General features: G+C 33.3%; 1 protein-coding gene and 2 long non-coding RNA genes across 11 annotated transcripts; 2 read left to right on the top strand and 1 right to left on the bottom strand.

Annotated features, from left to right (window-relative positions):
* Positions 1-228: 228 nt before the first annotated feature.
* On the bottom strand, positions 229-4,893 carry LOC111906988 (uncharacterized). 4 transcript variants are annotated; one of them, XR_006190405.2, is made up of 10 exons: positions 3,846-4,893; positions 3,272-3,369; positions 2,809-2,862; positions 2,302-2,348; positions 2,158-2,222; positions 1,847-1,949; positions 1,672-1,729; positions 867-1,160; positions 611-688; positions 229-473 (listed from the first exon to the last, which is right to left on the bottom strand). It is a non-coding gene; the product is annotated as an uncharacterized LOC111906988 (long non-coding RNA). The 4 variants fall into 4 exon arrangements; XR_006190403.2 differs by having other exon boundaries at positions 867-1,729; XR_008231566.1 differs by having other exon boundaries at positions 867-1,949; positions 3,846-3,933; positions 4,212-4,893.
* Positions 4,894-4,897: 4 nt separating this feature from the next.
* LOC128133205 (uncharacterized) lies at positions 4,898-13,532 on the top strand. 2 transcript variants are annotated; one of them, XR_008231568.1, is made up of 4 exons: positions 5,131-5,270; positions 5,767-5,895; positions 5,989-6,054; positions 12,939-13,532. It is a non-coding gene; the product is annotated as an uncharacterized LOC128133205 (long non-coding RNA). The 2 variants fall into 2 exon arrangements; XR_008231567.1 differs by lacking the exon at positions 12,939-13,532 and having other exon boundaries at positions 4,898-5,270; positions 5,989-6,741.
* Positions 7,555-11,787, top strand: LOC128125905 (uncharacterized). Of its 5 annotated transcripts, none has more exons than XM_052770308.1 (11): positions 7,555-7,821; positions 8,245-8,333; positions 8,436-8,583; positions 8,852-8,996; positions 9,131-9,371; positions 9,515-9,706; positions 9,771-10,010; positions 10,084-10,678; positions 10,783-11,045; positions 11,432-11,576; positions 11,675-11,786. In XM_052770308.1, the coding sequence occupies exons 4-8, from the start codon at positions 8,887-8,889 to the stop codon at positions 10,432-10,434; spliced, it is 1,134 nt and encodes a 377-aa protein (XP_052626268.1). In that variant the 5' UTR covers positions 7,555-7,821; positions 8,245-8,333; positions 8,436-8,583; positions 8,852-8,886; the 3' UTR covers positions 10,435-10,678; positions 10,783-11,045; positions 11,432-11,576; positions 11,675-11,786. The 5 variants fall into 5 exon arrangements, with proteins under 5 accessions (XP_052626268.1, XP_052626267.1, XP_052626266.1 ...); XM_052770307.1 differs by having other exon boundaries at positions 8,431-8,583; XM_052770305.1 differs by lacking the exons at positions 7,555-7,821; positions 8,245-8,333; positions 8,436-8,583 and having other exon boundaries at positions 8,633-8,996; positions 10,084-10,710; positions 11,675-11,787.
* Positions 13,533-14,050: the final 518 nt, after the last annotated feature.

Below are 14,050 nucleotides of genomic sequence, written 5' to 3'. Positions count from 1 at the left end.
ATCACTTAATATATAATTATTTATGATAATGGCGACAAAATTTAATGACAATATACCGTCGCTAATCCCTAGCAAGCCACTATATCTGTTTTCTAACCCGGTAGCTAATCCCTCGCAAAAAATTAAGATGTGACTGTTTTCCTTTCCATCGCTAATCCCACACAAATAAATGATATCAGTTTTTTTTTTAATGAATCTAAAACAAAAAAGACCATAAACATCAAATAATTATACAAACATAAACCAAACATTAACATTTAAATACCAAAAGCATCCAATAATTTTACAATCTAAAACCAAACATTAACATTAAAATACCAAAAAATCAACTATCAAAAGTTTACCAAAAACACTTAATATCAAAGTTTAACATTGCTTGATAACTTGCATCCGATTAAGGATCGGAATGGAATTGGATTCCAATTCACGTTTAATCCCATGGAATTAGGCGAACCAAGTTCCACTTACTTTTCCTGCAATGGAAGGAAAGAAAATATTGTGATTGAATTGGTCTTCAGAAATTAATAGTCACACCAAAATTAACAGCTCATTTAGCATTTATAAAAAAAGATGCAATATTTTTAATTAAAAAGGAAATTAAAGAACTAACCTTGGTCTCTAGGTCTTTCATTGTGCCCTTCTCTGATTGCCTATAACTACCTTTATCAAGACATGTACCACAAGAACTCTGAAAGTGACATCAATTAAAATTATGCACATGTTATTTAAAGGTTTTATCCATGAAATATTATTTAATAAAACTAAAAATATGCTTGAAATCAATCATTTCGAGGAACTTGTTTTGGTATTTGCTGTCTAAAACCTACATGTAAATAGTCATAGAAGAAAGAACAGAGAACTTGTACCTTGTTTGGTGTGAATTGGATTGATGTCAATCTGACAAAATTTGCAATTTTTGTCCCATCTGGAAAAGTGAAAAAGACAGAAATGTCCTTATACTCATCATCAAAAGTTCCACCTGAACAAAAAGGTCCTAAAGATGAAGCATCATCTAATCAATGTCAACCATGCAATTTGAAAGAACAGCAATGAGAACATTCCCCTAATAAAAATACAAAAGTGGGAAATCAGAAAACTTATCATTCCAGCTTGTTGTTAAGGGAATCATCTAATCGAAAGTTCCACCTGAACAAAAATACCTAAAGATGAAGGGAAAACTTATCACTAAACCTCATAATAACAAAAAAAAAAAAAAAAAAAAAAAAAAAAAAAAAAACAACTCCACATGATTTAATGATTCTTGACCAAAAATCCATTGGACATAGCTTAAAAGATCAAGGATGGCTCATAAGCTGACAATTGTCAATATATATTTTTTGGGAAAGAAATTTCGATATATTTGAAAAGAATACCTTAATTACATCTTCAATTGATACAAAACTAGTATTAGCCCGAACTTGAAATTGTGGATTGCCTCAAAGTTCTTTGTATATTGGGTATCTTCATTCAGTTCAGTTTGTATGTAAAAGAGGAATACATAATTCATATAAATGCAATAAAATGACCGTTTTACCCTTCTTAGTTATGTCTGGAGTAAGTGCTGATAGACAAAGATTGTTTCTTTTCTGGTCCCAAACATTCCTTGTCAACTCAACCATTTTTTACAAAAATGCAATTATTTTTTAGGTAAAAAAATTGGAAATAACTTACATGAATCTTGGTAGTAGTCTTTAGATCAAGGAAGGATTTGACTGTGTTCCACCTAAGCCTAAACCCGGAACATAAATGATTCAGCATACGAGAAAATGGAAGTGAAATAAAAAAAAAAGTTGTGTAAAGAAGCAGACTACAAGTCTCCCAAGCATGTGAATTGTGATGCACTGACCTGAAGTTTTTTGCAGACATCCAAAATTTCCAATTAATGGAAACCACTGACCTGAATTGTGATTGATTATATTGATTCACTGAAGAGATCGCATACCTTCCACCTATAAAAGAAATACAAGATTGTTGGCCAAATTACAATAATACCCTTCAAATTTATAACTAGTTTACTACCACCAATGTTTCTGTAAAGTACAAATTGATAAAGAGTAATTGCAACCAAGAAAAGGACCCTTATGTTATCTCCAAGTGAAAAGAACTTGAAAAAATATATTATTAAAAAAACAAGACATTCAATGGAGAACTTCTAACCAGATGTCCCATTTCCGTCCTTCCTCTAGTAGTGATGTAAGAGAAAATCTATTTGTTTCATATCCCTATAAAGTATGTAGATTATATAAGAATGGTGTTATATATCTACTCATAAACATTATTATGAGAAATTTGATTTCATACCATCACTATTTTTAATCACACTGTCCTTCTGAAAACAGAAGTCCTATCTGCAAGAATAAGAGAATTGACACTTTAAAGTGCTTAAGGAAATTCCAAATCATAAAAAAAGTAAACTTTATCCTTAATGTGATCTTGAAGAACCAAGGACACAAGTATATGAAAAATTACAAGTATGTCTACCTCTCTAGATTATAGAAAAACACCCATAACATGGAAGGGAAATATCATAAAATGAACATGATATAAAATTACCAATATTATGATTATCTTCTTGACATCTTGCTTGTTTAAATAGCCTAATCCTTGAAGCAAGAAACATAATTTAAGCATGTAATTTGGCTTAATGATTACTATTGTGACAACCAAAGATTGTCTAGTATGATGGTTTGTATATGTCATGGATTCTAGGATCCATGATTGAGTCTAAGGAGAGGGTATCAGCAATTAATTACAATGTATGATTCAGAGAAACTAAATTTACTTTCATTAGGAGAAATGAATATGTACCTTCATATGGGAATCGTAGTTTGAAGTATCAGAAAGCATGAAAACAAAGAAGACCTGAATTAGGCATAATAATGCAGTTTGTAAGAAGTAACAAACTAATGACAAGACATCTTTTAGCAATCTAGTTGGGGTAGGTTAAGATGAAATTGATAATAAATTACCAAAGAGGCATATACTATGAGTGTTTGGAACATCAATATATAGCTTTATTTAACAATGATTTCCTAAAATACATAAGTATTTGATACTAAAGTTTATTGGTAAAAGATTGGAAGTGGCTTCTTTTTCTTGATCGGGTGTAAGGATGACCACGGTTTTTGCTTCCAGAGAACTTATATATAATTACATATTACCATCATATTATGAAATGAAAAACCTTGTATATAAGGAATTATCAACTTCACAAGTGAGTGAAATTCACAGGGATAGTTTTTCATTCTTTTGGTGCAGGAAAAAAACTTACAACACGTAGTTTTTTCAAGCTCTTGATAGCCATTTTAAGATTTTCCAATGTCTCTTGATGAAATTCAATGTCACCTTATTGAAAATCAAACCGTGCAACTACACATACAAAAAGAGAGAAATAAGAAAGTATCAGTTAATTAAGTGTCTTATAAGACACTTAAGATAGTACATGAAGCAATACATCAGCAAGTTCATTATAGAAAACTTGTCAAATTAATGAATGCAATTTTGGTTCATCTATACAAGTTCAATCAGTTTCCCTAACATAAACATGATAAACAAAAAGCAAAACCTTCCAAAACCAAAGATGTATTTCCACTTGTGTTGTCAAATGACGAGCAACTGAGTGAGATGCTTAGATATTTGAATGAATATAATGGAAATGTGTTAAATTGTAAGAAAACGAAGTTCTATTAGAGAATTGAATCTTCAAAGTTACCATAAAATTCGGATAAAGTCAAAATTCAAATTTTTGACACATTTGACCCTAAAGTTAAAATGCATCTCCTATAAACCCGAGGTAGTTCTAAATCCTAAATTAAACAATAGAAAGTGAAGATCACATGACATACCAACTTGAAGGCAGCTCGAAATGATTTCAACAGCTCGCGATTTCGGGCCCAAGGTCCCGACAATCTTCGTCATGGCTAGAAAGAAGCTCTGGACAACAGTAATAAAACAGGCGTCTCATTTAGATTTACAAAAAACTTGAAAAGGAAAATAACTAGACAAAACAGTCTCAACTTTTCCAATAACGTCTAATCTAATACCGAAAATTATCACATAAAACCTCTGGCAATCTCACAAGTTCGAAATTCAAGCAATCAGAGACACGATTACTAAAATATACCGAAAATATTTTGACCTGGGAGCTTACAATAATAAAAAGAAAAAATAATAATAAATTGTAATTGTAGTGGTTTGAATTTGATCCTTACATGTTTAGAAGCCTCTTATACACCAGTAGAAACCAAAATTAGGAGCTGATGAAGACTACTTGAGATTTTCTCGTGTTTACGATCGAGGATAAAGGAATGGCGTTGGCAGGGGAAAAAGTGGGTCAACAGGGGACGATGCAAGTGGACGGTGGTGGAGGTGATTTTCTGGGCAGAGGAGGGATTTCAGTGGACAGAGATTCGATTAGGGATTTGGGATGAAATTGTTCAGAGCTTTGGGAAAAAGGTAGAGGGAATTAAAATAAAATGGGGGATTGAAAAAAAAAAAAAAGAGAAGCAGGAATGGAAATAAAAGGAGGGAACGGAAAAACAAAGAAAAGCGGGGAATGAAAAACAGGAGTTGCCCATTTTCTGCGAGAGATTGGCGAAGGCCAAAAAAAAGGTGTGTGATTTTAGTAATCCGTCGTTGTTCTCTCGTTAGGATGTTTTAATTTGCGACGGATTAGCGAGCAAACATTTTTTTGTCAATAAATCCTTACAAATCTGTCATTGATCCATCGCTAATACCTCTCTGAAATTCTATAAGTATTTTGTTCGAAATATTTGTGAGTTCGGTCGCTGTTCCCTCAATAATCCGTCTCTGATTTGCTACAGATAGATTCCGTCTCTAATTCCATCGCTGAAAGTCATGTTTCTAGTAGTGGAGCTAGAGCACCGTCTCTTTCCTTTTTTTTGACAAGATAGAAACTACCAGAACTTTCGCCTTAATACCGAGGCTTTCATTTTTCGGATATGAGATCTGATGTATGATAGATTATTGGAATACGATGGAATATGTAAGGCGAAAAGGATCATATGTGGCAAATCGGATCGGAGATAGGGTTGTTGTTTCATCACTACCCACACTCATAAGCGTGATGTGCCGATGATGACGAGGGTTGAGAATACACAGAAGGAAGGTGGCAATTTGAGCGAAAAAAGAAGAAGTCGGCATGCTTATTGTGGGGAAATGCAACTCGCAAGTTGCACGCCTAATTTCGAGGAGTCGGGAACGAAGAAGACGAGAAAGACGGGGATCAAATGAACAATTTATCAGCAGCCGTAATTCTCTATCTAATTCAAATTTCTAGTTCTCCGATAAACCTTCGTCTCTCATATCTCTCCATTCTAACTAAGTCGATAACGCGTTTTGCAATCGAAATTGTCTATGTTGATGGTAATAACATTGAATTGCGTTTATTTTTGTATCATTATAGTTGTCTAAATCAAATATTTGCTGTGTATTTATACTTATATGATGTCTAATGAACTAGGTCTACTGTTCATGAGCTATGATTTCATGATCGGTGAAGAAAAATATTACCAAAGTTAGAAATTTGATAAATTAATCTCTATTTTTCTACAATCTGTTGCAATTTTTTGTTGGCCCTTAATATTGACTTGGTTAACTTTTTTTTGATCTTTTTGTTTGAATTGTATCACCATTACAGAATGCAGACTTGTATTAAATATTTAAATTAATGACTATGGTTTGATTGCAATTTATTTGAGCATAAATTGTCATTCACTCACACATTTGTTATATGTTATACAATAGGTTGTTGTTACCAGATTTTACCAAATGAGCCAGGTGATCATCCGATGGTAACACTAAAAGTACAGATCTTAATATGGCATAGTATGTCAGTAGGTTGAGTTAATTTTAGTGTTACCAGATTGTATACTAGTATGCTCCTGTTAGTTTTTTGTGCTGAGTTTCTTTCCTTTGTATGCGTGTACTTCAGCTAATTATAATTTATTTATCTTTCCCCTTTTTCAGGTAAATAGTACTTCCATGCTCATCATTTCAGCCAGATATCTGGTTTGGTGAACATTTCCATTTACCGTAAGAATCCGACATCTTTACTTACAAAGTATTTCATTCGCTTCATCAGTAGATACTTGCCTGACACTACTGGAAAATTGGTAATAGAGTACACCCCCATCTAATACGGTTGTAAAAAAACCCGTATTATAAAGGGATAAATAAATATAATACACACAATTGCAGCATCTAATACGGTCAATGAGATGTACTAGAAACAAAATCAAATAACTAAAAAAATACGCCCCCATTTTGATTAAGTACGACTAATACATAAACATGATCAACTTCCTCTTTAGTTAGAAATCCAACTTTAATGCCTTTATCCTTGCTGCTACAACTTTGATCCTGTTTTCAACTATTAAAGTATTTGTCCCTAGAAAACCTCCTGTTGACTACCAAGGAGCTAGAGAAGCAAAACCAATCACAGAATTTGCACTCAAACAAGTGAAGACACTCCTTAAAGACAGATTAAGTTGAAAAACTACAATTACTGAAACAAGTGTACAGGTTTGTATGATGATATAAAAGCATTATTCTCAAAGGAATGGAATTGATAGGGGAATGGAATGACTGATTCCATTCTTATCATAGAAAAGAAAAGAGAGGTACATAACAGAAATATATAGAGACGTGCATCAAAAAAGTGTACAAGTTTGTATGATGATATAAAAGTACAATTTTACCCTTGGGGTAATATATTTTTAATTTGACCATTTTGCCCCTTTATAGGCCATGAAAGCACAAATGGGCGATCTTGGACAGAGCTTAGGAATGACCCAAGGTTTGGGCAACCAGTTCAAGCAATAATCGAATTCCCATTTTGCCCTCATCCTTCAGAAAGCTGCAGTTTTGTAGACTAACTGTGCCAAAAGGTCAATATTACCCCTCAATTTTTAATAATAATAATTGTAGCAGTTCTTGTTCAGTTTATTGATTCAGCCACTTGACTATTTTCTGTATTTTATCGTTTTTATTTTCTGTATTTTCATCCTTTTTTGTAAGAAGAATTGTGGGGTAACACAAGTGACTTTTTTTATTTTTATTTTTTATTATTTTAGGTTTGTTATCGGTTTATTTTAAAAAATTACCAAACATCAAAAACCAATAACCAGATGAGGGTCAAGTTTCAATAGATTACATGCAAAGTTTGGACCATAAAAATGGTCAAATGGAATGAACAGATTACATTCAAATGATTTTTCTTTAAAATTTTTGTTTTATTTTCTGTATTAAACATAATGAAAGCTTGTTATAACCAAAGGTCATAAACAAAATAACTTTTCCAATTTAATTAGAATAAGAAATTTTAGATTATTATTGTAAAAAGGATGAATCTTTTGTAGTTTATATTTTACAGTGTACTCTATAGATTATTTTTAAATACAATTAATGAACTTTTATTCCATGTCGAGTACAAGGGAAGAAAATACCATGAGGCAACTAAATTCAATAGGATATTTTTATGAGTAAAAATACTTGAAATAAAAAATTAAATAAGTTCATTTGATTAAGCCCCGCAGCAGAATTCATTCTTTGAGACGCTTTCTCCCTTTGAGACGCTTCCGGCATATGACCAAACAAATTCATCGCCATTTTCGCTCTATTACTTAGAGTTGTTTATACGAAACCTTAGCCTTCGGTCGACGACGCCTCCGCCTCTGGCCAACGACGCCTCCGCCTCCGGTTGACGACGCCTCCACCTCCGGTCTCCAGTCGACGAGACTGACGAAGTCTCCTACTCCGGCCTACAGCCGCTTCTGCCTCCTTCTTTCACGTTGTTTACAGGTACGCTCGGACTTTGGGTGTAGTTGATTTATTCGTTGATTAATGTTGTGTTTATGACAATGTCTTCTCTGTGTACGAAATATTACTTCATATTTCTGGTTGATAACCCTAGAAAGCATCATCGACTCTGTTTTGAACTTCATCTGCTGTTGCTCCAAAAAGAAAAAATTGTCCTCTCCAACTTCCTTCCTGATTTCAATATTAGCCCCATCTAATGTTCCTATAATCAGGCATCCATTGAGTGCAGATTTCATATTAAGAATATTTCAAAACCACTCAATGATCACACATCCTCCTCTATAACTATTCGATTTTGACATTATAATTTTGTTAAAGTTCACATTTATTGCTTAATTATATAGAAACCAATATTTAGAAAAGTAAGATTTTTCATCAAATGTTGACCAAGATATATGCGTATAGCTGTGAGAGCTGCAGTATCAGCATTTCGTAGGGAAGAAGAATCACAAGTTCACCATTCATCTAAAAGAAGAAGAGAGAGATCAGATCAGGTTTGTCCATTTTTCTTTATGGAACTCCATGTTAAAGAGGTAATTTGGTAATTTAGTTTCAGACATAATAGTAGTAACCTGTATTGTATGGAATCAGGACAGGGTTAATTATGGTGATTCAATGTTCATGGAGACACCACAAGGCAAAGGTCTTCAATTCCCATTTTTTGTTGCTGATCGTGTTATTATAAAGTCCAATATCGCTCATTAGCTAAGGTTTCTGATACTTCATCATCACAGCAAACTTCAAGTAAGATAACACCCAATTGGCTCTAAACCCATGTGGCATCTTTAAATGTATCATGTTTCAAATGTATGTGTGTGTGTGTTCTAAAGATAATTGTGTAGCAAGTTTTGCATATGTGACTGATTCAATTTCACTTCAAGTGCCTTTAGCTGTGGGGTATCGATTATTATTTCATCATCTTCTCATTAGTTAGATTAAGTCATAATCTTTAACATATCTTTACCCTCATTATTTTCTATGATCATTTTTATGCTCATTTTCTTATCAACAGGTCTGAGGTTATACATTGGAAATTTACCATCACATATGGATGAGGTACTAGTGCAAACAACCAAGAGCAGGAGGATCCGTATGGTAGAAAGAAAAACCAGAAAAAGAAGTGTTGATAAACCCAAAACGAAACATCTTGAAGCAAGGTATAAAGCATTGAATTTGTTTTGAAAAGAGCATAAACTTACCTTGGGCATCTTCAATTTTATATAAAATTTTGGTTTTTTTTTGGTGTTCGAAACTCTTAGAATTAATTATACGAGTGTTTATGCTTTTGTAGGCATACAATGGACAGTAAAGAAAAGAAAAAGAGAAGTGTGACATTGATCAGAGATCATTCCAAAGAATATCTATCAAATTTAACAGTTGAGTTTGATCAATTCGGTAGAGCTATTGGACCTAACCGCTTTAAGTTCACCAGTTATCGTGGAGTGACTACGAGGAAGATGATTTCTATCCTTATAGATAGTTGGGATTTAATGGATCAATGTGACAAGGATCAATTGTGGTTGAACATAAAGGTAAAACTCATTTCAACACACTTTTGATATCATTTAATAGTAGCAATCACAATTTCCTGCCATGTTATTCTCTTCTATCATACAAGTTGTATCATATCATTTACCTAATAATTATTATCTTCATTTTTTATTTAAAAAAGCAGAATTATTGGCATATACGAGATGATAATCATAAAGCACAAGTACTTAGAGATTGCAACACGCAATGGAAGGCCTACAAGTCGGCGCTTCTTAAGTTGTGGGAAAAAGGTGTCAATCCAGTAAAAGAATACTCGTACCTTGACAAAGCAATGTGGAAAAAGTTTATTGTTGTAAAATCCACGGAAGAATTTGAGGTCTGTTTGAGTTTATAATATTATTATGTTTTACTATTTCTAATTGGACAATTCATTTGTAAAGGAATTAAGAAGAAAAGGAAGGGAGGCAGCAAATAAAAACAAGAACCATCCTCGGTTGGGCCCAAGCAGGTATCGTGGTAATGAAAGCAAATGGGATGAAGAGGCAACATCTGGTGTAACAATAAAAGGCCACAATATATCAAGCAAGCGGGCAAGGAATTTTCTCTATGCCAGGAGAAAATGCAATGCATCGGGGCAGTTGTTTATAACGCCAGAGACCGAACCTCTAGCAGATAAGATTGTAAGATAGTGGCCTTTGAAAGTTCTTTATTAAATAAACTGCTCTTACAGTTGTATTGTTTGCATTTTTATAGATCCAAAAAGATATTCTGTTATCTCAAGGAGTGTTGGAGCTTGGACCTCGGTCTGATCTACTGGCGGAGGTACTAGGACGGGAACATTCCGGTCGCACGAGGGCAGTTGGTCATAATATCGGATTAAAGCAATCAATGATTTATAAAAGAAAAAAGAAAGAACATGAGTTACCCGATGTTGAACAGATGCAAGAAAAGCTAGAGACGAGGATGTTGAATAGCAACTTTTATGACAAGATCAAAGATAGGTTGATGACTGAGATGTCGGAACAATTAGTACCGATAGTGGTTGCTGCGTTGAAGCAAGATAAGACAACTGATATGGCGGAAGACACAAATTTTTCTCTATAACAGTTGAAACCCAATACCCTTTGTAAGCTCAGGATGTTGATCTAAATCAACTCTTTTTCCGGTGGCATCCAAATGGGCAAAATAGTCATTTTGCACTGTACATTATGATACAAATTGATTAGCATGACCACATTAGGAACCTCAGATAACAAAAGGGAACTTGTTAGTCTCGCTATTATGATGTTAGATTTGATGATGCCATGTTGGTAGTTTAGGCTGTCAGTTTGAGCAGCATTGCAACCAGGTTGGCACTTCAGGTTTCCTTTATTAAATCGGGTATGAAATTATCACATTTTTTATTCCCTTGTGAAATGATTTTGTTTGTGTTGTGATTCAAATCATTCCCAGGTTGAACATCATCAATTCCAATTGAGAATCTACCGAGCACTGCATCAAAATAATCTCATCATACACTTTCACCAAACATCTATTCAGAGCTCACAACTTCTCCTATAGCAGCAGCCTCACTTGGGAAGGTGTATAAGGGTAGATTAAAGGAAAATGGGGATTTGGTTGCTGTTAAGGTACAAAGGCCTTATGTACTTGAAATAGTAACTGTTGATTTATTCATCATAAGGAACTTAGGATTGGCTCTTCGACGTTTTCCTCAGGTAATATTTGTCAAAATTCAGTTCCACATAACATGCATTGTTTTTCTTGATTATCTGAGGCTAGAAAACAAGTGGTTAATGTTATTTGTAAATTAGTAAACTCTTTCTATCTGTTTTTCATATCTTCTTTGCATGACATGATTTCTCCTTAATGTCTCTTCAGATATCATTCTTTCAGAAAAATATTCAAGTAACCGATTCACAAATACAAGATATAATCATATAATATCAACTTTCTTTATGTGAGTAAATGAGTAAATGACCATTTTACCCTTCTGTAAATAAAAAAGAAAAGTGAATAGGAGAAAAGATTTCTAGATCCCAAATTCAATTCATCTTCTGTGTAATCTTCAATCACATTGATCCTTTTGAAATTTTCTGTCCAGGACCAAAAGATTCAGAGACTATTCCAATCTCATACGTATATAATCGTTTTAGTGCAATCAACAATTGTCCGATTGGGAGTATGGTTACTACGTTATGAACTGGATGCATGAGTTTGTACTTTTTCGACAACATGGATTTCCGAATGTAAGTATATTGTTAGATATTTTTTTTGCATTTTTGTTTATTGTACTAAAAGCTCACCTTTGTTAAATAACAAATTTTTTATCTTAATTTGTTTGTAGAACATTTGGAAGGACAAAAAACCATTTTCTAGTGAGGAATTGGACGAACGAATTAAAACATGGCTGAGAACTTTTGGAGATAAAGTGAAGTCTTTTCAAGTTAACGGTTAGTTGTTCTATATACATTGTTATAATTGGTTATGTTTTTCAAAAACCATTTTCTAGTGAGGAATTGGACGAAAGTTTTTTTATGGAAAATGAGATATATAAAAGTAGGATGCTATATTTTGTGTTTTATTGTGGAAGTTTGCAGATTTCAAGTTAGGGAGGTTGTTGTTATGGAGGTACACAAACATCCCTTGTATTTCATGTTGTATTTGCTCATATTTTTTATGTTGTGGAGAAGTTTTCACCCTTCCATTGCTATAGATGAAGTTGTTAAAGGCATGAATGTCCAATAATTTGAGTTTTCTTCATTAAAAGTTATTTGAGATTTTGAATCCTAAGTTTTCTTGTTTTTGTAGGCATACACTGAATTAGCCACAAAGGGTAAATAAAGGTCAGAGGTGTGACATTAATAAATTTAAGAATGTTTTTATGTTTAATGAACTAGGTATACAACTTTTAGATTGTATAGACTGTAGTCTGAAATCTGAAAGAATATTAATGTTTTTATGTTTAATGAACTAAATGGTTATTGTAATTTTTTTTTTCTGTTTCTTAAAATGAAAACATGATCAATGATGTCCCACTTCTTATGATTGGAATGGAATCATATAGTAGGTTTGTATTTTATAGAGATTGATCAATTGGTTACAATTCACATGGTAAAAGCTTTGCAGAAATTAAAGAGTTTGTTTCAGTTGGAATAGTTGGAATGGTGATCCATGTGTTCCGCAGCATCCATGGAGTGGAATTGGCTGATTAATAAGGCTGGAATGCAAAGCCAGAATGGGCTGGAAAGGCTGCTTGAAAGGCTGGAATAAGGCTGGAATGCAAAGCCAGGAATAGGAATGAATAAGACATCAAGTACGGTTGTTTATTGGTGTATTAGATGTGTATATATGGCGTATTAAATGATACTTGAGACATCAAGTACGGTTGTTTTGGTGTATTAGAAGTTTATATATGGCATACTAGATAATTGTATGGGATGGTATAGGATACATATAATACGGTTAAATAGCCGTACTTTATTATGCATGTAATCTAATACACCCCTCTACTAGTACGCCTGCTATGTACGTACTATATTCATAATTTCAACCGTACTCTATTAACCTTTTTCTAGTAGTGTGATCTCAAAGTTGTGTCTTTTATGGAGGATTCAACATAAGGACCCATAAGGAGCTGCTAAAGAACGAATATCCCCATATTGTTGTTGGAACACCTGGGAGAGTGCTAGGTCTTGTTAGAGATAAGGATCTTTGATTGAAGATGTAATAGAAATTTAATGGCCTCGAGATTCAATTACTCTTATTAAGGTACATTAATATCCAATCACATGCATCTGTATCTAAAAGCGAAAACAGGATATTAAACAAATTTAAGAATGTTTTTTATGTTTAATGAAATAAGTGGTTCATTGTAATATTTTTTGTCTGTTTCTAAAAATGAAAACATGATCAATGCTGTCTTATTTTAATTTTCTTCTGGTTTGGAATGGATCCATATTTATCTACATATAGTAGGGAGGGAATGGAATCATATGGTAGGTAAGCTGGAATGGCCTAGAATGTGATCGGAATCAATCATATATGTGTATATAGTCTGTTTGTCTTAGTGATACAGGTACGGTTATATACATGTATTGTATTTTTCTATGATTGTATTAGGTTCACTGATATTCACATATAGTATGTTTGTATTAGTTACAAGTAATGTTATATGCATGTATTGTAATGATTTATGACTGTATTAGCTTGTATTTGATTGTATTTTGATTGAGATATTATGGGGTATAGAGTACGGTTAAATAGTCGTACTCTATTATGTAGTTTAATCTAATACTCCCCTCTATTAATACGGTTCATTATATGTACTATATTCGAACTTTCAACCGTATTAGATCACTATTTTTCTAGTAGTGTGAGTTGCTACAAAAATAGAGCTTCGTCAGATGCATTGATGACAGAAGACCTTGGTAAGTCGGATGTAGCATGTTGCTACTGCAGAATTAGCTAAAAGCCCTAGTTTCATAAATGGAGCTAGATTCATGAATTCACTTAAACAGGAATTCAAAAATTACTTATAAGACAAGCCATGGAACCTCAATTTACGGGGTGAACCAACAACCTGTCTATATAGCTTGGGGTTAGAAAACGGATCAACATGTGTGTCAAAATATTATTAATGTACCCAACTTGACTCATGGTGCGGGTGTAGCATTTCGTGTGATCTGAATGCCAAAGAAGAAGTGTAGTACGTTGCCCAAAT

Source organism: Lactuca sativa, chromosome 4, assembly GCF_002870075.4.
Source record: "Lactuca sativa cultivar Salinas chromosome 4, Lsat_Salinas_v11, whole genome shotgun sequence".
NCBI lineage: Eukaryota > Viridiplantae > Streptophyta > Magnoliopsida > Asterales > Asteraceae > Lactuca > Lactuca sativa.
Note: the sequence above shows the minus strand (reverse complement) of the source record. Positions and strands in the feature narration are given on the sequence as shown.

Bases quoted from the DNA above. Each gene is read 5' to 3' on its own strand.
- LOC128125905 (XM_052770305.1), top strand. From the start codon at position 8,818: ATGATCATTTTTATGCTCATTTTCTTATCAACAGGTCTGAGGTTATAC. The intron at 8,997-9,130 runs GTATAAAGCATT...ATGCTTTTGTAG, and splicing joins ACGAAACATCTTGAAGCAAG to GCATACAATGGACAGTAAAG. The intron at 10,011-10,083 runs GTAAGATAGTGG...GCATTTTTATAG, and splicing joins AACCTCTAGCAGATAAGATT to ATCCAAAAAGATATTCTGTT.